The sequence below is a fragment of the Stomoxys calcitrans genome, chromosome 1 (assembly GCF_963082655.1).
Source record: "Stomoxys calcitrans chromosome 1, idStoCalc2.1, whole genome shotgun sequence".
Taxonomy (NCBI): Eukaryota; Metazoa; Arthropoda; class Insecta; order Diptera; family Muscidae; genus Stomoxys; species Stomoxys calcitrans.
The window spans coordinates 266,174,324-266,200,561 of NC_081552.1; the positions used below are offsets into that span (position 1 = coordinate 266,174,324).

The following is a 26,238-nucleotide window of genomic DNA, read 5'->3' on the forward strand; positions in this document are numbered from 1 at the left end:
GGCTTTTTTTTTTGTTAACATATGCACACTGATCAAATCTTTCTTGTTGTGTTGTGTTATCTTCAATATCTATAATATATGTATGTATGTATGATTTTGTTGCTTTATTTGCCATCATTTGCTTTTCTGTTTTTGTTTAAGTTACTCTATCGTACGCTACTCTTATTATGTATTTAACTAATGTACAGATACCAACGAACAACACTACTTGCGGTTTTTGTAACTTCACTTTGTTGTCGCTTTTTCCTTTTTTGTTTTTTGTAATTATGTTCTAATAATGTTGTTGTAGTTGCTTCCTCTTTTCGTAGTTTTGAATATTGTATGCGTGTACGTGGGTTTGTGTGTGTGTGTGTGTGTATGTATTCCTCAAAAATAGAAAAACTTGTGTTTTGCATTTGTTTCGAAAACGAAATTCATTATTCACGGTGTTTGTTGTTTGTTTATGCTTAAAATAGGTCTAAATTAAAATGGAAAGTTATGCTAAAACGAAAGTTCCGAGCAAGGAGAATTGGCCATAGCTTATCAATAACAATGATACATACATGGGACTTTCTAGGACGATAAATAATTTAAACGACGCGGGGAGAGAGGTATTTGGGTAGTTTTTGGTGACAATGTTTTTTTGAGTGGGATTCATGGATGGATGGATGCATATGAGATTTTTGTTTTGTTTTCTTTCTCAAGTGTTAATTCTTACTTATTGTTGGCGAGGAAAATTCAATGTTTTGTTTTTGTTTTTTTTTCTATATATATTTTACACAGCAGCCTTTCGGTTTTTCTTTTGTTTGTCTCCTTTCCTTCTATTTATCCAAGTAATGGACTATGGAAAATCAACTTTCAACTTTATTAAATGTATTCAAAAAAAAAAAAAAAAGATTTTAGGGTGATTCTTGTATTTTTGGAGCATATCTTGCTGTCGTCCCAATGCTAAGCTAACAAGCTTAATGCTCAAGCTGTTAACATGAAGTGAAACCCTGGCACATCTGCACTTGGCGAAAGGAGGGTCTATTCATTATTTTCTCGGCCATATCTTCTTAAACAAGAACTTAATCTGTAAAACAGTAAACAAGAGGGTTAAATCAATCGGATTTTGGATATATTTTTCGGCAGGGAGATTGGTCTTACCAATAACATGAGTATCCATGTTTGAAATGCGTGATTTTGATGCAGGTTGTGGTATAATAGTGATTTCATCATTTATTTTCAATGGCTTCAAGAGTGAGTCATTCGCTGCTGATAAACTATTGCGCCCACTACTTCCAGCTGCTGAATTCGATGCTGGAGAATTCTTTTTGCCATCCATAGCCTTTTTGGCCACTGTACTGTGGGCTGTGTAGACATGAGTCTCGAATTGCTTGTACATACCAAAGGTGGCTGTGCAAACAGTGCATTTATAGGACAAATGTGCTGGTTTCAAAGTCATATGATGATCTCGTGACACATGGTTAAGCAGTTTCCATTGATACATCTGGGGAAAGGTGGAATTTTATAGTTTATATAACAAAGGTTCTGTCGTTTGCCATATCAATAAACGAATATAACTTACCCTGCCACACACTGGACATCTGCCAGCATCTTTGCCTTTGTTAGCAGCTTCTTGCATAGAGCTTGTCACCAAACCATGAGAGCCCAATAAATGACGTTCCAAGCCTTGATCCGTAAAGAATCTAAACTGACATTTTTGACAATTCAATGGTGGTCGATTGTAAATCATTTTGGGGTGTATCTAAGTAAAGAAAATAAATGTGAAGATTAAAGCGACTGAGTATTAACAGATATAAATTAACATAAATTAATAAGGAACAAAATTCTCAAAGAATTTACAAAGCAAAACCTTTACATAGGTCACTATGCCAATTTTCTGTCAAATCGGATGAGAGCGCCTTTTATGGGCCCAAGGTCCCATGGCAGCTATATTCAAATATAGACCGATGGTGGCCGTATTGAATGTGAACGTCGCAGGGCCTAATACAGCTCACAGCAGGGCTTAATACAAGGACTAAAATCGGGAGATTGGTATTTATGGTAGCTATACCCAACTATAGACCGATCTGTACTATATAGGGAGCGGATGTCAGAAAGCCTCACATATGTGCTTGTACCAAATTTCAGCGAAATCGGGTAAAAAATGCGCCTTTTATGGGCCCAAGACCCTAAACCGGGAGATCGGTCTATATGGCAACTATATCCAAATAAAGACCGATCTGAACCATAAAGAGTACGGATGTTGAAAAGCCTAACATAGGACACTATGCCAAATTTCAGCAAAATCGAATTATAAATGTACCTTTTATGGGCTCAAGACCTTAGATCGGGAGATCGGTCTACATGGGGGTCTTATTGAACACGGATGTTGAAGGGTCTAACAGCCTACTGTGCAAAATTTCAACGACATCGAGTAACGAATGCTCCTTTTATAGGCCCAAGACCTTAAATCGGGAGATCGGTATATATGGCAGCTATATCCAAATATAGACATATCTTAACCATATAGGGAACCAATGTCGGAAAGCCTAACATAGATCTTTGTGCCAAATTTCAGCGAAATCGGGTAATAAATGCGCCTTTAATGGGCCCGAGACCTTAAATCGGGAGATGACTCCACATGGCAGCTATATCCAAATATAGCTCGATCTTGACCATACTCACTACGAATGTCGAGGAGCCTAACGCAAAACATTATGTCCAATTTCAGCTAAATCGGATAATAAATGTGACTTAAATGGATCTAAAACCTTAAATCGGAGAATCGGTCTTTTTGGCAGCTATATCAAGATATAGTCCAATATAACCCATCTTCGAACCTGGCTATGGAACAAAAATCTGTGTCCACTTTTAAAGCCTGTAGCGTGATTTCAACACACTGCAAATTTTGCCCACGAACATTCCGCAAAGGAACAGGGGCAAATTTTTTGTGACCCGTGATTTCAACACACAGATGGATAAACGGACGAACATGGCTAAATCGTCGTAGATTTTTACGACGATTAACAATAAATACTCTTTATAGGGTCGGAAATGGATATTTCGATGTGTTGCAAATGGAATGACAAAATAAATATACCCCACCCAAATTTTCGAGGAGTATGCAATGGTAGTATTTCTTCGTATTGAGGTTGCCTACTATAATGTAAAAACAACTTCCATTTTATGGAGCTGGAAACTCCAAGTGTCATTTTTTTTCATTAACGGTGCGGTTCTTATGCTTTCATATCAACGGTGGATAGCAGAACAAATGTTTAAACCGTTTAAATTTTATTTTATGTGACGTTATCGCAAAACATCATATTTTCGTTTTCCTTAAATTTAATTGGAGTAATTGCCAATATATGAACGGTGATTTTTGCAAAAAAATTAAAGGTCAAGCTTAAGGTTAGTGTAGCCATGAATTAGCCATGTATTTTATAATGGACCTCAGCGACCAACGGTTGGAAAATCAATGCAGTTGCTTAACTAGGTTATTAGATTTAAACCAAAGTTGGCATGTATGTATGTAGTCATCAACTCAACCAAATTTAAGCCAAATCGGATAATAATTGCGCCCTCTTAGGTTTCAAGAAGTCAAATCCGGAGATCGGTTAATACGAAAGTTATATTGGGTTATAGAAAAAATTGACCAAACTTTGCATGTATATTCAAAGTGACAACAGAATATCAACCAAATCAGATAATTGCACCGTTTAGGGGTGCATATTGGTTGATCGGTATAAATATTTGGGATATCCAAATATGGAAGCCACCATAGCGCAGACGTTAGAATATCTGAACGCCTGAATTCGATTCTTGGCGTGAACATAAAAAAAAATTTTAGCGGTGGCTATTCTCTCCTTATGCTGGCAACATTTGTGTGACACTATGCCATGTAAAAACTTCTCCTCAAAGAGGTGTCGCATAGCGACACGCCGTTCGAACTCGGCTATAAAAAGGAGGCCCCATATCCCTTGAACTTCAATCAGACAGCACTCATTGGTATGTGAGAAGTTTGCAACACATCGAAACATTAATTTCCGACCCTACAAAGTATATATATTTCGGATCGTCGTAAAATTCTAAGACGATTTAACGATGTCCGTGTGTCTGTCCGTCCGTCTGTTCTGATCACTCTAGAGCCTTCAAAAATTGAGATATTGAGCTGAAATTTGGCAAAGATGTGTCTTTTTAATGCACGCTGGTTAAGTTCTTAAACTAGCCAAATCGGTCCATATTTGGATATAGCTGCTATATAGACCGATTTTCCGATAAAGGGTCTAATGCCCATAAAACTTTATTTTTTATCCGATTTTGCTGAAATTTGAAACCGTGAGCAGTTTAAGGATTCCCGACAACTGACCCCAATATGGTTCAGATCGGACTATATTTAGTTAAAGCTACCATATAGACCGATCTCCCGATAGAGGGTCTGAAATCCATAAAGGCTTTATTTATTACCCGATTTCGCTGGGTTATTTTAAGCCTCCCGACATCTGATCTAAATATGGTTCAGATCGGACTATATTTAGATATAGCTGCCATATAGACCGATCTGCCGATAAAGGGTCTGAAGCCCGTTGTAGCTTTATTTATTACCCGATTTCGCTGAAATTTGCAACAGTGGGTTATTTTAAGCCTCCCGACAACTGACTCAAATATGGTTCAGATCGGACTATATTTAAATATAGCTACCATTTAGACCGATCTCTCGATAGAGGGTCTGAAGGCCATAAAAGCTTTATTTTTTATCCGATTTCGCTGAAATTTGGAATAGTCCGCAGTTTTAAGCCTCCCAACATCCGACAAAAATACGGTACAGATCGGACTATATTTAGACACAGCTGTCATATAGACCTATCTGTCGCCCATAAAAGCTTTATTTTTTAACCGATTTCGCTGTAGTTTGAGACAGTGAGTTTTTCTGAGCCTCACGATATCCGATCTTAATATGGTTCAGATCGGTTTATAATTGGATATATCTGCCAAAGAGACCAATATTTTGTTCTACAAAATTGAATAGTAACATATATATTAGACCACTCAATGTCCGTGCCGAATTTGGGTGGTTAAGTTATACAATTTTGACGAAATGGGATTTACATATCCCGAGGTGGTGGGTATCCAAAGTTCGGCCCGGCCGAACTTAATGCCTTTTTACTTGTTATTATTGCTACAATGACGCTGAACGCCTGGGTGCGACATCAGAATAAATTTTCAGCGGTGGTTATCCCCCCCTAATGCTGGCGACATTTGTGAGGTACTGTACCATTTGAAAAAATGCTGTAGCAGCCATGTAAAAACTTCTCCCCAAAGAGGTGTCGCATTGCGGCACGCCGTTCGGGCTCGGCTATAAAAAAAGGTCCCTTATCAATAAGCTTAAACTTGAATCGGACAGCACTCATTGATATAGCAAATGTTTGTCCCTGTTCCTTAATGGAATGTTCATGGGCAAATTTGAATTTTTACCCCGGCTCACATACTCCTCTGTCCATATATAAGCTGATAATATCCAGCACGATCTGAGCTTTCCTAAATCTGACATAGCTCAAGTATTCTTCAAAATGAAGATTTGGACATATTAATTACCAGGGCAGGGGTCGAGGGTTCGATTCCCGCCAGAAGCTTAGGTCTGTCGCTACTGTGGCATCACAATGGACTTAAAATTGTCTAAGTGAGTCTATAAAGGACTGCCCTCTTTCCTAACCTCTTATATTAGCAGATTATATCGTGGCGCGACTATCTAAATCATACGAGCTGTTCTCCCAAATTGCATGTCCAGCAAGGGCAATCAGTGGGATTTTACTTGTGTGAACTTAGGAATTGTGAACATTATAAGGCTTTTAAAAGCGATATGGCTGCTAGAAATTAAGGATCTATAAGGCTTCCTGCTTCTGTTCCTATGGCGATGAAACTATGTGCGTGTTCTGATGTTGAATGAAATTCCCTAGTTTCAACGGTTGGCCATGGTAGGAAAGGCCGGCTGGGGGGCAAAATCTTCACCCCAGTTAGAAGAGCACGGGTATTTGATTTGATGTTGGTAACTCACTCCTATTAATTTTTTTTTAAATCAATTTATAGTTACCTTGACTTTGTGCATCCATTGCATGTGGTTGCGCAGTTGCTCCAAATCCTTGATATAACCATCACAAATCTCACATATGACAAATTGAGCTTTGCCTCCGGCAGGATTTTGACCCGGCTTCATACCAGGTGGTGGTACTTTACTGGTCGATGGCGCTTGTCCAACTGCAGCACCGGGCGCTGCTGCTTGCCGAGGTAGCGGTGTTATCGAGATACTAGGTTGTCCTGTCGTTAACTTTTTGGTTGCCGCATTGCCGGGTAGAATTTGTCCGCCAACACCCAACTGATAATTATTGGGCAGAACAACATTTGTAGCTGCAGGATTTCTAACTTGATTCGTCGCTCGTATCATTGGACCGGGCACTTGTTGTTGCACATTTTTATTGCCAATAGGAATGGGTGGTGCCCGTGTTCTCATTTTGTTGGCGGCATTTTGTGCGGCCAATGCAGCTGCCTGCAGATTTCTAGCCTGCTGCTGCTGTTGGATAGAAGCCAAAGCTGCCTTTTGTGCAGCGGCCTGAGCTGCCATAGCCTGATAGGCTGTAGCAGTTCCTACCAAGCCATGACGGGGTTTGATGCGGGGAATTTTGGCTGGAGCTTCCCAATCATTGGGTGGAGCCAAGTTGATTTCAGGTCGGAATTTTTTAGCACACACCGGTTGATGGCGTGCCAATTTGGCCTTGCCATTATCTTCGAAGCCACAATTGGGGCATTGGTGATAAGGCAAAGGCTTGATGAGACGTGCCTTGATGTTGTGCACTGCTTCCATATGGTAAACGATTTCGGTAGCATTTCGTATTTCGAAGATGCAGAAATTGCATTTATACAATTGTCCGTTCATATGAGGAGTTTCATAGTGATTCGCCATGGCAAGAGCAGATTCTGATTTAAAGTTGCAAAATTCACAGCGTTTCATATTGAATTTGAAGGGTGTGTTCTTTTTCTTTGAAGCTTCCATATTGGCTGTGAGAGCGGCAATGGCTTGCTCAAACTCAGCCGTATTGCGTCCCAAACTTTTCCGCATTTTTCGTTTCTGCAGGCGTATTAAATCATTTTGTACATATTCCTGGACTAAACCAACGCCTATGTCCATGAAAAATTTTCCCAGAGGGCTTTCGAAGTAATTCTCTTGGCCAGGTTTAGCAGTCACTGCTGCATTGCCAGGTGCTGCAACCGCTGATGCAGGTTTAATAGCTCCTTTTAAGGCCGAAATGTCGTCGGAAGCCTCCTTTATGAGAACTTTTGTACGCATTCCTGATTCGGAATCATCGTCGTCGTCGTCTGAATCGGCCTCCTCCTCGGACCATGAATCGTCATTTTCTGGGGCACCCCTTTTCTTCTTTTTGGGAGGCTTCTCCTCACGATCTTCTTTATTTTGTTCGGTCATCATGTCGAATTCATCCGTCTTATCCACCACTGCCAAATCCTCTTTTGTAAAGGCAAATTTGGTTTCCAGCGATTTGACAACATCCTTAATTTGATCCGAAGGAGGTTTTTCATAGATGTATGGAACAATAAATGAAGGTGCTTCGAGAACAAACATATCGTCTGTTAGACCGGGCAAACAATTTGGGTTAGTAGTGGTGTTCATGCCCGGCAAACCAGCTAAGGACGAAGCCGCAGCAGCAGATGCAGTAATTGGCGAACCTACGGGCACTAGTTTAGGAGGCCCGGGCACTGGCGAGGCGGGTGTTATATTTACAGGATATACAATAGCATTTTTAATTGTTGTATCTGGGACTGGAGGCATCAAAGTTCGGGCATCTTTAATACTCAACTGGCCTTGTGTAGGAGGCAGACTATTACGTTGACGCTTGCTTGGGGGCTGTGATAAATCTTCCTGACCGCCTGCTGCATCGATTTTACGCTTCGAGAGATCATTTGGTGCCGGACTATCATCCTCTATAACCACACAATCATCATCGTCGTCATCGTCCTCTACAACTTGGGGTGGTTTTGAAGGAACAGAAACTGGATTGGTTGGAGGTGGAGTCGGCATGGATACGTTAGCAGGTTTTGCACCCACACTTTCATTTTCATTCTCAGAATCGGAACCTATTACCACCGCACCATCAGAGTCTCGATCTTGCGTACTAGCTTTAGCCGTAGTGGTGGTATGAGCGGCGTTTTCATTCGGCGCTTCCGACATTTCAATGTCGGAATCATCGCCCAAATCTACCACACCGTCTGACTGTTTTTCCTCCGCCGAGGCAGTACCATTTTGATTATTCTTTGATTTTGGCACAGCCAAAGGATCAGGATTTGTATGGTTTGAATTGTCATTGGAAGCTTCGTCGACGTGATTCGTTGAACCGTCCCCACTAATAGCTCCCTCCTCATTATCCTCTTGATGCGACTTGGATACCACATGACTGTCGTTGGTGTTTGTATCATCGTTGTCCGAATCCCGAGTATGATTTGATGGGGGCTTTCCCTCAGAGCTATTTACACTATCACAGTTCTGTGATATACTTTCGCAGGCGTTTGAGGAATCTTCGTGCATATTGCCCGCTGTTTTTAGAGGTTTGTCTGTTTTACTGTTGCTGTTCTCATCGCGATCTCTGGCGTCGCCACCTGCACCTGGCTCCCCACCACCACCACCACCACCCCCACCTGTTTCGGTGGATGATGTTATTTGTGAATCGTCTTCTTCGGTATCAGCACCATCTACCTCCATGCTTTCATCTTTACTGCTGTTACTGATTTTGGATGTGTTGTTGTTGCTATTGGAATTTCCATTCTGATGCCCGGCCACCGCTGATGATGCTGCTTCGGAATTTTGTATATTGGCCGACAAAGTTGTACCTTCCGGTATGGAAACATCAACTTCAGTCATATTATTGTATTATGTTGCAAGTTATCTTGCCTGGGTATATGACGACAAGTCTGTTCTATGTTCAGCGATCAATTTTAGTAAAACTGCAAAGACATCAAGAGGAAATTTGTTTAAAATATTATATATATATATGTAAGTACAAAAGTTCATATCCTTAACGACAAATACAAAGGTAACTGAACTTCACATCTATACAAATCAGTTTAATGAAACCTAGACCTAAATAAAACAAGTAAAAATTTTACTAAAATTGTATTTTAGGGCAAAAAAAGAGGCTGAAGAAGTTCAATGAGGGCTATGTATTTTATGACCCTAATTGAATTAAAAACCATAAGTGTGACGCAGAGGTTAGTATATTCGGCAGTGAGGCCGTACGCCTGGGTTTGAATCTTGGCAAGAACATCTGAGAAATATTTTTTTCCCTAATGCTGACGACATTTGTGGCATTTGAGAAAGTGGTATGGCTGTCATGTAAAAACTTCTTCCCAAAGAAGCGAAAGGTGGTCACAGACATGAACATATATATGGTTAGTATCGTTACATTTGGGGAGACCCGGTAGCCGATTTGGTAGCGTGCTTGGATTACCAGTGCAGGGCTCGTGAGTTCGATTCCCGCCGGAAGCCTTGGTCTGTCGCTACAGTGATATCACAATGGACTCAAAATTGTCTAAGTGAGTCTTAGCAGAAGTCATTGTGCAAAATTTTAGCCAAATAAGATAATAATTGTACCCTCTCTCTGGAGGCTAAAAAATTAAATTACTAGATCGGTTTATATGGGAGTTTTATCAGGTTATAGAACAATTAGGCCATACATGTGGTAGTTGTTGAGCCTCGTAACAGAGATCATCATGCAAAATTTCAGCCAAATCGGATAGAAATTGCGACCTCCACGAGCTCAAGAGTCAAATCGGGAGATCGGTTTATACGATAGCTATATCAGGATATAGACCAATTTGGTCCATACTTCACTTTTTTCTATATTACACTCAAACATATATCTGTGAAAAATTTTAGAGCTCTATGTTAACTCTAACTATTTTTGTCCAACGAATCTATGAAGAGCCAAAACTGTGCGCCGTTCGGACTCGGCTATATAAAAAAGGAGGATGCTTATCATTAATTCTAAAACTTGAATCGGACAGAACTCATTGATCGCATATGTAAATTACATGTGTTTGAAAATTTATACTTGACAAACCAAATTATTTACTTTTATACCCTCCACCATAGGATGGGCGTATACTAATTTCGTCATTCTGTTTGTAACTCCTCGAAATATTCGTCTAAGCCCCTTATTTGTGTAGGTCGGTGGGGATTGTAAATGGGCTATATCGGTCCACGTTGTGATATAGCTGTCATATAAACCTATCTGGGGTCTTGACTTATTGAGCCACTAGAGGGCGCAATTCTCATCCAATTGGCTGAAATTTAGAATGAGGTGTTTTGTTATGACTTTCAACTGACGTGCTAAGTATGGTTTAAATCTGTCTATATCCCGGCATAGCTGCCATATATACCGATCTGGGGTATTGACTTTTTGAGCCACTAGAGGGCACAATTATTATCCGATTTGGCTGAAATTTTGCATGACGTTTTTTGTTATGACTTTCAAGAACTGTGCTAAGTATGATTCAAATCGTAATAGTTTTTGCAACTTCTACACCTGGAAACGATAGTTAAGACAGAATTATTTTAAAATAACGACTGTCCCTTGAACTGGTATTCGGAGATCGCTACCGAGGCCGACAACATAAGTTTCTGCATTTCACCTCGCATATGTAAATTACATGTCACTGTATTTCCAAAACATATGTATGGAATTTTATATGGATTAGGTGACAGGTCATATGGATTTACAATACCGGTCGCCAGAAAGCAGCTTTTTAATTTGTAAACTCAAGACATTTTTGGCGGAGATTTCTAACTAAATAAATACTACAAGTACAAGAAATTGGCAGGTGATTTTTGTGCGTGCCCCAAATAAAGGATGTCAAAGAAAAGTATGGAAGATTAATAACTTTTATCCCTTTTCATGGTTTAATCCCCGTTATGTACATGTGAAAGTTATCTCTATTAATATATATATATATTAACTAAATGCGTATGTATTTATATATGTAAGTATGTATGTCTGCTTTATGGCATTGGAGTATATAACAACACTCACTAGTCAGTCGTCAGTTTGTAAGTTAGCGGCAAAGTGAATATATAAAATTTTATAAACATATCTACATACACACACACCGGACGACTTTTTGAACAACAAGCGTGCTTGAACTGACATTCTGACGATTCAATGGTGGAAGTGACAGCCAGACGGACCGACCTCACAACAGGGCCCGACAGACTGGCGGACAGACGAACTCTGTTAGGCAAGCGACGACAAAAAATACACGACTAACGCTGAGGAGAAGCTAAAAAGCACACACATACACACACACACACACTGAACAACAAAACGAATTTAGTAGTTTGTTGGTCTCGCTATAGCGAATAAGTCCGAAACAGTGTAGATTGGAGTAGTACAAAAGAACAAGAAGAAGCAGAAGAACGGAAGGCTTTGCCATGGATGACGGTGGGGAAGAAATCATATCGAGTATGAGTTTCAATTTCTGCAGCTTCAGCTTCTGCTGCTAGCCCTACAACAACAACTAATCCAAACCAAAAATCAACGTGGTCTCAATGTGTGTTAGGGAGATGAATGGTGTGCATACCATGAGCACTTGCAGCAACAGCAAAAACATTGGCTTTTTGCTGCAATTGTCTTAAGGCTGGAATCAGGAATGATGTGAACCACCTCAATAGCTCTGTTGGTCCTGGAGTGGGGCAGTCATCATCGCCGAAAGTTGAAGCAAGGTGGTGGCAACACGATTATTATGATGACAATATGCGTTGGAAGCGTTTGATGGTTTCGGGGGAGGCGTAACAGCAAACTAATTACAACAAAGTTTTGACCGGCTAACGGTAACCGACATACACACACACATACAACAACAACAGCACTGAACAGAGACAAGATTCCGCGATATCAAAACAACACACAATACTCTCAAGAACCAACAAACAACTAAAGGTTGCCAAATTATTGAATTATTGAAGAGCAAAGAGCGACGGCGAACGCCATCCAATCTCTGTTGGTGCCAGCGAATGAGAGTATGCGAGCGAGAGTATCTTGCGTATCTTCCTATTAGTACTTTTGTGTGGCCACAAGTGTTGTATTTGGATAGCTGGTTGTTTCATTTCATGAAATTAACCACGGACAGAGTTGCCGTCTATTGCCGAAAATTTTAATTTGATGGATATTTGCACAATTTAGAATTAGCGTTGTTTTGTTTAACCCCTAAGCAGATTTTCACGCTTATTTTTAATTGAGAAAAATTTTGCTTATTAATGAGCGTATAAAATAGAAAACGTGTCATCATTCAATCGGAATGACAATACTAAAAGAGGAATAATGCAACATATTTATTGAATGATAATAAAAAAAATGATAATAAAATAATAAAAAATAACAAATGACAACTCCGAGATATATAAAGAAATATTTACAAATAAATAAATAAATTTGCTTATTTTTTTGTTGTGTTGATTTCTCTAGACGAGCGCTATTGTTGATCACCGTTAAAATATAAACATTTAGCAGGAAGAGCGTTTTATTTGTTCATAAGCTAACGAATCCGCTTTTTGTCAAAATTTAATTTTAATATAAGAAACCCATTACTAACATATACACAATATACTACTTATAAACTGCAAATATGCTCATGAACATTTACGAGGATTCAAAGCCAGACGTTCAGCGTAGTAGGCGGACATACTAACCTCTACGCTACGGGGTTCTCCCAATTTACAAACAAGAGAGAAAAACTCATAGAAAATTTTGTCATGTCTTAGCGGTCGACAATTTTGTCTCAGAAACTGAAATAGGGGGAATGCAGGTTGACTTTTACCTTCAATAAACGTTCAATAAACTTGAACCTTTTTTTTGAATAGCTTGGAAAATAGTTTTAAATAAATTTTTTAGTTTTTGGATGTAAAAACGCAAATAAAAATCCGTTAAAATTGGAACAATCTCGTTAAATTGTTAAAGAAAATGAAATCTCCCTATTAGTAAAACAATTGGATATTACAAAAAACGGAACATTAACCTTAAGCTAGGTAACCCTGCGGAAAGTATCTTAAAGTCGGAAGTTCTAACATAAAAAATAGTAGAAGTCTAGATCCGTATAGTACATACGTATATTAAATACTTTTTTTTAACAGTTTTAAGTAACAGTTTTAGTAAATAACTTACTAAGCATGAATTAAATTATTGTAAGGGAAGGGTTAATGCCGTACATACGAATTTACCGAATCTTATCTCTTGGATACAAAACTGTACATATGTGGTAGCAACACTGCATCAATGGTGTCTGCCAGAAAACAATCTCTACTACATTCACCACAGAGGGTTGATTATTTTTTTTTAATTAAGAGGCACACACAGAGAGAGTGAATTTGCCCAGCAAAAAGAGCCACACATGTCTCTCTTAAAAACGACAAAAAACGTAATGTTTGAGAGCCACATCTCAGTGAACATGAAATGTCACTAGAAATTTAAGTGGAAAATATTCAACAATTTTTGTCTGTTGTTTAACAACATATTCACTCAATTTATAGTCAAACATGTAAGTTCTCTTTCAAATGGCATGCACCGCACACAATGCTTAATACACCACACATTCATTCCATGCACAAAATTGCTACGAATAGGTGAAACAAAACAAAACCAATAAAATGTTTAACGAAAACGAAAAATACACACACACACACACACATACCCAAAATGATTCAATGCCGCTTTTTCGACTTCATGTAAAACTACAGCATAAGATGGAAGACTTAGCACTTTGGGTAAAAAAAACCGTGAAGATGGTTTTAAATTAAGGAAATTTCCCGCAAAAAAATGTATTAAAAATGGGAAAGCAAACTGTAAAACAATGCATGAAAATTCCCCGCAACTTTGGTTTTTACAAGTGTTGCCATTATGTTTGAAATTCAATTTTTGAAATGGCCCCGATGTTTTACTAAAACAGCGGTCTACGGCGCGAATAGCAAGCCAAAGGGGAATTGGATAAAACAGTTGAAGAAGAAAAAAAAATATTGACAACAAAGCAGCAGCAGTCGATGAAAATGTTATAAAACAGATTTGGGTAAAAATATAAGAAATATGTACATAGTACGTATATATCAATATAGAGCCACGGGGGTTACGAGGGAAGAGTTAGCTTTTTTCACAGAAATGTACAATAACGCTGGTAAATGTCGTAGAACAATATTTGTAGGTGGGTGATAAAAATCTATAAAACCAGTTTAAAACCTACATAAGTAACAGGCATAGTCTGAAACAAAAACATAAGCATTCTTTATATATTAAATATTTTTCCAAAAAAAATTAAGAATAATCGTTCTACAATTTCAAGTTACCCAAATTTGTAGCCGTTTGAGGTCTTAGTGTCCAATTATTGGTCGGTTACAGCCACCAAACGGGATTTTGGGCCCTATGACCGTAAAGACTACTCGCCTTAAATTGATGTAAGATCTTACGTACCTATTGTACATAAATTGTATTATTCCTTTTAATTATTGTTAACTTTTACGTTAAATACCTTCGGTCGGTTTAAAAATGACATCATTTTCAATGATTTCTTTTTCGTAAATAACTTGCAACATTTTTTAATTTTTCGTAAACTTTGCCCATCAAAGCATTATCATTTCTTTCCATTTTCATAAAGTGGAGATAAAGTTCTTTCCAACAAGAGGTGATATTTTGAATCACCCGACTTTTTGGCACCCGTCTCTCTTGAAGCAGGAACTACGCCCTTATTAAAAATGGAACGATACACGCTTTTACAACGCATTGAAAATGTTAAAATTCACTATAAAAATGGTGAAAAACTTGCAGTAACTGTTCGCATTCAAATCGAAAAATCCTACATTTTTTTAGATAATAGACTTTAAAGCAAAATAACTTGTTGATTTCATTCAGTAGGACATTGCCTCATTACTGATGAAAAAATGTTCACAGAAGCAATATGTCATCATTGAGATTTTTTTGGTGTTTCAAAAAGTAGCCGTGAAAAACATGTGTTTTAACCGGTGAAAAACGAACATAGTACCATGAGCCTAAAAAAAAACATTTTAATTTCTCACACATTTTAAATTTAAATTTTTTAGATGCAGAATTGCTCACGTGAAAATCCAAATAGAGTACAACCCTATAAGTATGTTTTTTTTTTTATATGTAGCTTCACAGCATTCCGCGTTAAGAGCTGAAAAGAGTACCCTGGTGTAAACTTGAAAATTGTGTAGTCTACTCCAATTATTGAGAATAATGGATTTCCAATTTATTCCATTCACAATAGTTGAAGTTTAACACTATTTGTATGGAATTTTACGTGATACATCAAGTCGGTAGTAGTTTGAAATTACAAAACTAGATTTTTGTTCATAAAGGCGTTGAGGAGCGTCGTCAAAATGTTATAAAGTACTCTTTCGACTCATAAAGGAAGTTTTTAGTACCATTACAATGAATCTTCCTGAACCTGGGGCCGAATTGCCGCATACCTGATGAGTGCGATTTCGTATCGAATGAAATTTCATCTCGTATTTAATAGGTGGTATACCACTTGCATATACATTTTTATGTCCAAGTTTTTATAAATAATATTCGATTTAGACATTTGCGTTCTTAAATTTCAAAAAATTTCCGTTCAACAAAGAGATACATAATTCACAATAGAGAAATTTCGAAGGATTTTTCCCATTCACGCATGCAATAATTCGGTCCCTGGTTATTCAATCAGATTAATTTTACACCTAATCGTTGCGTCACAACGTCACGTTTTTACGCTGCCACTGATTAGAATGTGATATTAGCTCACAATATGAGGCTTATTGTGAATTAAAATTCTGTAGAAGGTTTGTGTCAAACTTGCTTTGGCGCATTTTAAATTTATTTTCTTAGTTTGTATGAAACTTGGAAACACATTGATATATGTGTTTTTCGAATATTGGATAGTTTATTCCATTTCCATTGCTCCACGTGAAATTCGCTTTCATTTAAACAAATAATTTGAATACCTGGTATGTATAATAAATTATCTTATATATAATCGGAATCCATTTAATCAATCTCTAATTTGGATACAAGCTCGCTCGTGTATGGTTCTGCCCTTTCGTTCGTATTTTTATCACCCATATTCATTTAAATGAAATCTCTCTATGTTGTTGATTGTTGTATTCGGATTCTTGCATCCCTGACTTGGAAAATTCCAAATATGCCGACGAACATTGAATTAAGAAACAAGGGTCATGATTCTTACATATCAACGAGTGCTGTCCGATTCATTGCATAGTACCTCACAAATAACGCCAGAATAACGAACATTTTTCTGATGTTCCTGTCAAGACTCCAACCCATGGGCGGACTGATCCTGGCCAGCTAAATGCTTCCAATGGCATAATTCCTTTCTTCTTATAGCCTAGTACTGATGAACACCCAGGTTCGAATCCTATGGAGAACATGAGCATAATTTGTTATCCCTCTCCAAATGCAAGCGACTCTTCGTCGTTAATGTCTTTTTTTCCTTACGATCAGTGTTTTTTATTGTAGGGCAGTACTAAGAGTGAGTATTCGCACTAACAAGTGTAAAAAATACAGCATACCCTTTGATTATGTCGATAAAAAGCATGGTCTTTATCGTTTAGCTCAAATTTATTTGTATTTGCGGTTCCACCTTTGTGAAAGTTTCTCTGTAATGGCTGCTGCTACGGTACTACAGTTGAAAACACATGTTTTCCGCGATTTTTTTTTGAAATACTACAGAAATCTGAAAGATAACATTAATTTTATTAATATTGTCTCAAAAGCTATGGGGGAATGCCCTACTGACATTCATCCTTCTGAATGATAAAGAATAGATTTTGTTTCAAAATCTATTATCTAAAAAAAGTAATCAAGTGAACATAGATAGTACCAGCCTTAATTTAAAGCTTTTAGAAATCCGTTGTTGTTGTAGCCAAATTTCTATATGTGGAGGTGGCGATCCTTGTCTAGCTCGTTCAGGCCCGAAGGACCGATCGCCCCGGGAAAATAATGGCCATTGGCTATTTAAATGCGCCAATAACTCGCCTTGCCATATCGAGCATCTTAGGTACCCAGTATCTAAGCCGGTGTCGCCCGGCCTCTCACTGAGACTCTCCGCTTCATACCGATGGTTTTCCGTGACTGCAATTGCAGCTACTCCGTATGAGGCATTGCACTATCCGCAACCTGTGGACGCGCCCGGTTGCTCGCAGCTAAGATTGTCGTGATTACTACAATGAACTCCACACAGATCGGAGCTCAAAGTTCCAGCCTGTGTGGTGCTCATAGTTATCCCGTGTCGAATTACAAATCCGTAATACCTTTTTGCTCCCTCCATGCCTTATCCTTATCCTCCTTATCAGCCTTATCCATTCTACCAATTTTCCAGTCGGTGGTTGAGAGATTGGGATTACTGTTCCTAAGTCTGCCAAATATGGATTCAGGATTTGAGGGAATCCTTGGCATCCACGCGTGTGCCATTGGTCGAGAAGGCCAATCTGTTTTTAGTGTGTTGATGTCCGAAAGCAATTATTTTGTATCGGCCCCGATGGAGGAGACCCAGGCAATTCCGCAAGGATATCGGAGTATACAGATGACAGTCCATTGGCTATCCCATTCCAATTGTTCCTAGGTATGCAGCCATGTTCTTCTTGTTGACAACTACCATCACCAAGCTGTCCTCAGCGACATTAGCAAAGGTTCCCATATGGAATGCCCTCCAGGTAACCGCAGCCTTTTAGCTGACTGCGGTGCCGTTTCCGAATATAGACGTGTAATCATTAGAGTAGCCTGCACAGCGAATCCCTGAGCCCAATTAAGGCAGTCTCTCTCCTTATCAGTAAGAGTTTTAGGATCATTCGCATCAAGCCTCTCGATAAATCTGAGAGCGATTCGCCTTTTATTATTAAAAAATCCCAAAGAACGTATTGGTTGGCCAGAGAAGGCCGATGGCCTAGGCAAATTATAGGCATGGGAAGATCAAGACTCCCGTCAGATGTCTTCGTCAAAAGCCGCTGCATATTAGCGGTTTGTCGTCTAGTTGGAGCCTGACGCAGCCGCTCCACCAGTCGAGGTCCCAGTAGCAGACAACATGCTACCGGCCATGCTATGCCATGTAAAACTTCTCTCCAAAGAGGTGTTGCACTGCGGCACGCCGTTCGGACTCGGCTATAAAAAGGAGGCCTCTTATCAATGAGCTTAAACTTGAATCGGAATGCACTCATTGATATGTCAGAAGTTTGCCCTGTTCCTTAGTGGAATGTTCATACGCAAAATTAGCATTTAGAATATTTTTGCGAAGCTAAACAACAAAACGTACGCTCCACTCAACGGTTTAAACAAGATAGGAGGGGATAAACCCCATTGACATTTTTTCTGGTGTTCTCGCCAGGATTCCAACTCTTCAGTGTCATTGTCAGTAGACACTCTAACCTTTGAGCTACGGTAGCCTCTGTGAACTATAAACATATTTACATGAACAACTTCAACTAAATTTAATCGGTTCTCCATATCGATTTCATTCCATACACACATTTGTAGAATTACTTAAAATTGTAGGTGCTTTTGAATGCAATGAAAAACAAATTTCAAAATAATATGCTGACTGTAACATTAAAATTAGTTCAGCATTAAAATGAAAAAAAAAAAAAAAATTTAGTATATAAGACCACGAACTACTCAAAAGTCATTTAGTATGTATAAGAATGACATGATATAAATGCATACATACGTACCTAGCCATTCGCACACACATACAAACATGCATACTTATGTACACCAAATGCTAGTATATAAGAACACTAATGTGATACATACATACACCTAGGCAAGTACATATACATACATACGTTTGTATCTTCTCTCTCTATATATGTGAAAACCTAAAAGTGATTTTATACGTATGGACAAACATACATATATACTGGGTATACATACATACATACCTGTTCAACATTTATAAATATGTATGTCTGTAAATATCCCCTACTCGAACTCCAATTCCAAATATGATGATTGTTACGTGAAAACTTCCCAATTTATTGATCGATTTTTTGTGACAACTGTTTGCTGAACTCTGGCTCCTATTTCTTTCTACTCGTCCTCCTCGTCTTCTTCGTCGGCGTTAAAGGATAATTTTGCAGTATTTTTGATGTCTGCCTTTTTACGTTTATCCTCCTTATTCGACTTGGCTGCTTTATTCGAGTTTGATGATGATGATGATGAAGTTTTTAGAGCAGCTTCGGAAGCCTCTGATGGTTTGTGTCGTTTACGAAAAACGATGGGTTGATTTAAATCGGCTGGAGCTTCAGCGGCTTCTGCAATGAAAATTGAGAGACTAACATAGTAACACTCACAAATATAATAATAGAATAAGCTTAGATTAAATTTTGAGAAAACTTCTAGCAACCTGACAAAAGCAAATGATTTAAAAACAATGTTCAATCTCCCAAAACAATCATTAATTATAAAAAAATTTAATATTCGCCCATGAACATTCCATTAAGGAGCAGGGTTAAACTTTTCGCATATCACTGAGTGCTGTCCAACTAAAGTTTAAGCTAAACGATAAGGGGCCTCCTTTTTATTGCCGAGTTCGAACGGCATGCCGCAGTACGACACCTCTTTTGGAGAGAAGCTTTTACATGGCATAGTACCTTACAAATGTACCTTACAGCATTGGCAGGGGATAACCACTGCTGAAAATTGTTTCTTATGTTCTCGCCAGGATACGAACCCAAGCGTTCAGCGTCATAGGCGGACATGCTAACCTCTGCGTTACGATGGCAAAATTTTTTTAGTAAAAATTAAGTGTTGCTGTCTTGCCCGCTGGGTACTTGGACCCAAAATTTAATACCATATTCGTTTTCTGGTCTTCAATACCTTTCAGTTGTGCCCATCGGACCACTTTTGATTTTAGGTTGTGTTTTTGGCATAAGGCGGAGGGTCCGTCCCCCTTCCGATACCGAAAAATTATATAGCCGATGTTTCCTTCCAGACCAACCTACACAATATGCGAAAAATTCGAGAGAATCGGTTCTGCCGTTTTTCCATCTATACAGAACAAACAAACCGAGTCCCATGTATCCGTGATTGGCTAATGTGCCCATTTTTGGCGTTTTTTGTGGGGGTGGGGTGACTCCCTATACTTCGACATGATTTTGTATGCCAGATTCGTTATCTACTCCCGCATACTTTTCATTTGATACCAATATTGTGCTTATCGGTCCACTTTTGATTTTGGGTGGTGTTTTTGGGGTAATGGTGGAGGGTCCGCCCCAGTCCGTTATCAATAAATTATAAAACCTATTCCTACTTCCTGACCATATTCGTAATCTTCTCCCAAATACCTTTCATGTGAGTCCCATATTTTCATAATCGTCAAATAAATCTATTTTAATGGGTTTTGGGGCTGGTCCGGCTCCCCAGGTACTTGGACTTTTTGGTACCACAAAGTACTATTTGGTACCAAAAAGTACAGTGAACAGAATGAGCGCTGATCTTTGTTGTTGTTGTTGTAGTAGCAGTGTGTGGTACACTGAGGCGGCAGCCCTTGCCGATGAAGGAATTCATCGGGTCAATCCGGTACATACAACCGGCTGCCATGGGATTGATCTTTGTTTTTGAGTGTCACGTTACAGAAATGCAACAATCATGCAAGGTGGTCTCACGTGAACAGCTGTAAACAGCCGTCCAAGTTTGAAGTATTAAAATGTTAAATTTTTGTTTGCTTTCTCTTTGTTGTTATCTCCGTTCTCCCATATTCTCTGCTCATGTACGCACACGTATGTATACACACACGAATCCACACGAAAATTTCTTTGTGTGTGACAAAACCACGATCAGCTTTATATGATTTGTGGTTGTTGTACAAATGAGACCACCTTTAATTGTTTCGCCATGGCGGTAAAGTGAAAACATTTTCGACTTTGACGCTTGAAAGTGGGCGTCATTCAGTGCTGCCACATGTAGATGGCGTTGTTGTAATTGTTAAAATTAAAAACTGTTTAAATTTTGCGTGCTGATTTTTTCGCATTTGTGTGCAGAGTTGCATTTTTCAATACGACGCTCCTCAACGCGCTCATTCTGTTTTGGCCTTTAGTGCACACTTTGGGGTTATGTCACAAAATAGAATACTACACATTCCGCTGCAAACGGCCGCAGCAAATAGGGTGATTCTTTTAGCTATTATCTTTTTGAAAACACTGGTTTAAAAGCTCACACACGTTTCGTGATTTGTTTCACTGTGAAACGTCTTTAGTTTGGTCTATAATTTAACCATGAATCGTCTTACAAACGAACAAAACTTGCAAATTATTGAATATTGCTATCAAAAGGCGTGCTCTGTTAAGAAAGTTCATCGCGCGCTTCTTCCATTGAGGGACGAAGCTCGTTTTTGGCTCAATGGGTACGTAAATAAGCAGAATTGTCGATTTTGGAATATTAACCAAAAGCATTCGCTACGCAAGGGCGTAGCGAATATGAAATTCGGGTCACTTAAAATTTAATATAGTTATAACATTTTTTCGCATTCTGTCCGTCTTTGGAAAACACACTGTATTCCGAAACTGTTTTGAATGCTTGATACGACAAGGTGAAATATTGGCGCCTTTAAATAACCAATGGCCATAATGTAACCGCGGCTATTGGTCGCATAGACCGGAAGAAGCAGTCATGTACCATTTGGTTGTTGTTGTAGCATTGTGTTGTACACCGAGGCGGCAGCCCTTGCTGATGAAAGATTCCATCGGATCAATACGGTTGGTAGTGGTGTGGCAGCTTTGAAAAAACTTCTCCCCAAAGTGGTGTGAGAAAGCAATGCATCGTGGCAAGTATTGGAGTAAGAATGACTGGATTCCGAAATTTTGATTGCCTCCGCACATTTCCTTCATTTGAAACAATAACCAGAAAAAGCGAGTAGAGCTCGGTTAGTCCAAAACTTATATACCCTCCACCATGGATCGCATTTGAATGGTTTTATGAAATAAATAGGATATAGACTGTATTTGTCATCACTATTGGAAGTTATAAAAAAATGCCACGTCCATTCAAATCGAATGTTTATTGCGCCTTGTAAAGGCTCAATAGATAATGTTGGGAGCTGGGCATAAAATTGTTGATTTTCAATATGCGTTTCGATCAGGTCACAGCACGAAATCTACGTGCTGCTTCATCTTACTGAGTCAATACGGAATGGGTTGAATAATGGAAAAGATTGTGTCCTTTTGTCTCTTGACTTGACCTAGGCATTAAATTCTATTTGCTTTGGTACTATGCTTGAGAAATTAAGGGATAACATTAACTTTTCTAGGCTCGTTATGTCGTATATGTGGTAGATCACAATTTGTTGATTTTAATGGAGCTCGATTTAGCATTTTTCCCCTCCCTTCTGGTGTGCCGCAGGGATCGGTTTTAGGACCTCTCCTGTTTATACTCTAAATTAATGATTTTTCTGAATACCTTGGGCCTAACTTGTGTAAGACCTTTCTTTTTGCAGACGATATATATCTTCTTTTTAGTGTGGATCGTGGTTTTAGCAATATTTTGGAGACGAATATTAATGCTTCTAAAGGACGAATCTTGTTATGGTCTAGTCTTAACTCGCTTTCTATCAACCCTTCAAAAACTAAGGCATTACAGTTTGGATCCCAGACCCAGCCTGGATTTGATATTTTTGTGGGGAATCTTAGAGTAAACATTGTTGACAGGATTAAATGTTTGGGGATAGTAATTAATGAAGACCTTAATTTCGGTTGTCATATTGACTCTCTCCATTCTCGTTTTTATGGTATTTTGCGTCGGTTGTATTCGGCAGGGATTTATTTCCCTTCGTGGGTGAAAATCAGATTTGCTCACGCTCTGTTAATGCTTCAACTTTTATATGGCTTGAAGATAACGTCAGGAACGTTTGACTATAATCTTCCAAACCTGAAACGGGTGATGAATACAGTAGCTAGGTTTGTATATAATGTACGTGTTCGTGACCACATTTCAGGGTATGTCGAAACCTTTTTGGGAACTTCTTTTTGCCGTTTTATTGATCTACGAAATATTTTATTCTTTTACAAAGTTATAAAAAGTGCAGTACAGGTCGCAGTTTTCGTCTTCAAATTTGGTACAGGCATGAGACGAAGCCTATTGAAATTGGAAAAAAATCGGTTCAGATCTAGATATAGCTCCCATATATATGTTCGTCCGATTTTTAGTAATAATGCAATAAAATGGTAATTTGTTAACCGATTCTCACGAAATTTGGCAGGAAGGATTTTTTCGACTGTCGACATTACTGGTGAACTTCATGGTAGTCGGTTCAGATTTAGATATAGCTCTCATATGTATATATCGCCCGATTTTCACTCCTAGAGCCACTGCAAGCACATTTATGTTGTTGTAAAGGGTGATTTTTTTGAGGTTAGGATTTTCATGCATTAGTATTTGACAGATCACGTGGGATTTCAGACATGGTGTCAAAGAGAAAGATGCTCAGTATGCTTTGACATTTCATCATGAATAGACTTACTAACGAGCAACGCTTGCAAATCATTGAATTTTATTACCAAAATCAGTGTTCGGTTCGAAATGTGTTCATTCACCGTAACGTTGCGTCCAACAGCATCTTTGAAAAAATACGGTCCAATGATTCCACCAGCGTACAAACCACACCAAACAGTGCATTTTTCGGGATGCATGGGCAGTTCTTGAACGGCTTCTGGTTGCTCTTCACTCCAAATGCGGCAATTTTGCTTATTTACGTAGCCATTCCAATTTGAACACATTTCGAACCGAACACTGATTTTGGTAATAAAATTCAATGATTTGCAAGCGTTGCTCGTTAGTAAGTCTATTCATGATGAAATGTCAAAGCATACTGAGCATCTTTCTCTTTGACACCATGTCTGAAATCCCACGTGATCTGTCAAATACTAATGCATGAAAATCCTAACCTCAAAAAAATCACCCTTTAGTAGCAGTGTGTGGTACACTGAGGCGGCAGCCCTTGCCGATGAAGGAATTCATCGGGTCAATCCGGTACATACAACCGGCTGCCATGGGATTGGTAGTTGTAGTAGCAAGCACATTTATTGACTAATTGATCAGTTTATTGACCAATCTTGCCAAAATATTGCACAACGGTTTCCTTGATGACTACCACAATATACGTCGAGTTTGGTCAAAATCGGTTCAGATTTATATATAGCTCCCGAAATTCGGCAGAAGGGATTTTCTCTTGACTCTCAATATTACTGGCGAATTTCATGGAAATCGCTTCAGATTTAGATATAGCTCTCATATATATATCGCCCGATTTTAAATTCTAGAGTCACAGCAAGCGCATTTATTGATCCATCTTGCCGACATTTTGCAAAACGCTTTCCTCGACGCCTGCCACAGTATCTGAGGAGTTGGCTCGAAATCGGTTCAGATTTGGATATAGCCTTCATATATTTGTTCGTCCGATTTTGAGAAAAATTGCAAAAAAAAGTGATCATTTGTTATCTGATTCTGTCGAAATTTTGCAGGAAGGATTTTCTTATGACCCCCAATATTACTGGTGAATTTCATAGAAATCGGCCCAGATTTAGATGTGGTTGGTTGGTGGTGGTTGTTGTGTACATTCCATTACTTGGAGGCCACCGTAGCGCAGAGGTCAGCATGTCCGCCTATGACGCTGAACGCCTGAGTTTGAATCCTGGCGAGACCATCACAAAAAAAATTTCAGAAGTGGTTTTCCCCTCCTAATGCTGGCAACATTTGTGAGGTACTATGCCATGTAAAACTTCTCTCCAAAGAGGTGTCGCACTGCGGCACGCCGTTCGCACTCGGCTATAAAAGGGAGGCCCCTTATCATTAAGCTTAAACTTGAATCTGACTGCACTCATTGATATGTGAGAAGTGGAATGTTCATGGGCAAAAATTGCAATTTGCATGTGGTTGTTGTTTGCTAGCCACATATTTACTTGTGAAGGTGGAGGTAGCGATCCTCATCAAGATTCTAGAGGTGAGCAAGCACCTTGCAGTCCATAGAATCGATTGCCGCAGGAGCGTCTTGTTTATATAAAGTCGCCAATAACTCGCCTTGTCATCATATCCCATGACAGCTGGTTGTACGTACCGGATTGACCCGATGAAATTCTTCATCGGCAAAGTCTGCCGCCTCGGTGTATAACATACTACTACAACAACAACAATCCCAATCCCATGGCAGCCGGTTATACGTACCGGATTGACCCGATGGAATCCTCCATCGGCAAGGGCTGCCGTCTCGGTGTACAACACACTGCTACAACAACAACAACAACAATCCCATGGCAGCCGGTTATACGTACCGGATTGACCCGATGGAGTTTTTCATCGGCAAGGGCTGCCGCCTCAGTGTGTAACACACTGCTACAACAACAACAAGCATTTTGGCCAATCTCAATGAGATTCTCCGCGCGATACCGCTGATGGTCCGTGACTTCAGTTGCAGCTACTTCCTACAGATCGTTGAACTATCCGTAACCTGTGTGATAAGGATAAACAACACATAGATCACAGTTCAACGTTATCTTGTGTTGTCGTCTGAATTGATGACGCTTCGTGTCAGCGACCATGAAATGTGCCCCTTTTTTAAGAAATTGTGCGATTACTTTCAACAAATGCTACCTTGTACATTTATTTTTTTTTTTATTGTCAAGGGTAAGTCAGATTTTCTCAAAAAAGAGAACTCTTATGCATGCAATTAACGAATTGTCTGACTTTTATGTTCTCACCAGGATTCCAACCTCCATAGACAGACAGGCAATCCCATGAAATCTGGTGGCCTTCAATATTCGTATAAGTCGGAAATAAACTAAACGGTTATCCAATAGACACGTTTTTATGGATTGGATATACATTCCTTTACTAGAAATGATTTTGCACTGTCGCTATAGGCGGCGGCATCCTATGTGGTACAGTCATACCATAATCTGCAGATGGATTTTCTGCATGAGGAAATCTCAATTTCAAATTGGATGATTATTTCTCCTTAATTTTCTGACAAATTAAAATTTTTCACATTGATTGATTAAAAGTGATAGCAGGCTTCATATCTTAGGAGTTATGATATTTTGCACTACATGTGGTATATGGGGAGTTTATACGAAAACTACAAAAGTAACTACAGATTCCAAAAAAACAATGCATCGCATGACACTATAAATATTAGTGTCATTCCGAATTCCTGGTAAAGAGAACAACATTG

General features: G+C 38.9%; 3 protein-coding genes across 5 annotated transcripts in view; 1 reads left to right on the plus strand and 2 right to left on the minus strand.

The window, feature by feature from the left end:
• On the minus strand, nucleotides 1-19,048 carry LOC106093817 (uncharacterized). 3 transcript variants are annotated; one of them, XM_013260978.2, is made up of 5 exons: nucleotides 18,959-19,048; nucleotides 6,053-8,970; nucleotides 1,547-1,726; nucleotides 1,126-1,468; nucleotides 1-1,051 (listed from the first exon to the last, which is right to left on the minus strand). In XM_013260978.2, the coding sequence occupies exons 2-5, from the start codon at nucleotides 8,885-8,887 to the stop codon at nucleotides 1,047-1,049; spliced, it is 3,363 nt and encodes a 1,120-aa protein (XP_013116432.2). In that variant the 5' UTR covers nucleotides 8,888-8,970; nucleotides 18,959-19,048; the 3' UTR covers nucleotides 1-1,046. The 3 variants fall into 3 exon arrangements, with proteins under 3 accessions (XP_013116432.2, XP_059226172.1, XP_059226171.1); XM_059370189.1 differs by lacking the exon at nucleotides 18,959-19,048 and adding an exon at nucleotides 18,749-18,836; XM_059370188.1 differs by lacking the exon at nucleotides 18,959-19,048 and adding an exon at nucleotides 11,602-11,944.
• LOC106093818 (uncharacterized) overlaps nucleotides 15,837-26,238 on the plus strand; it is a 25,265-nt gene continuing 14,863 nt past the window's right edge. The window contains exon 1 of the mRNA XM_013260979.2: nucleotides 15,837-16,012. The gene's annotated coding sequence lies outside the window, so the exon portion shown is untranslated. The remainder of the gene's footprint in view (nucleotides 16,013-26,238) is intronic.
• The window catches only part of LOC106093819 (uncharacterized protein KIAA1143 homolog), a 10,036-nt gene continuing 2,900 nt past the window's right edge, over nucleotides 19,103-26,238 (minus strand). The window contains exon 3 of the mRNA XM_013260980.2: nucleotides 19,103-19,330. Coding sequence (XP_013116434.2) covers nucleotides 19,107-19,330 — 224 coding nt within the window. The 3' untranslated portion in view covers nucleotides 19,103-19,106. The remainder of the gene's footprint in view (nucleotides 19,331-26,238) is intronic.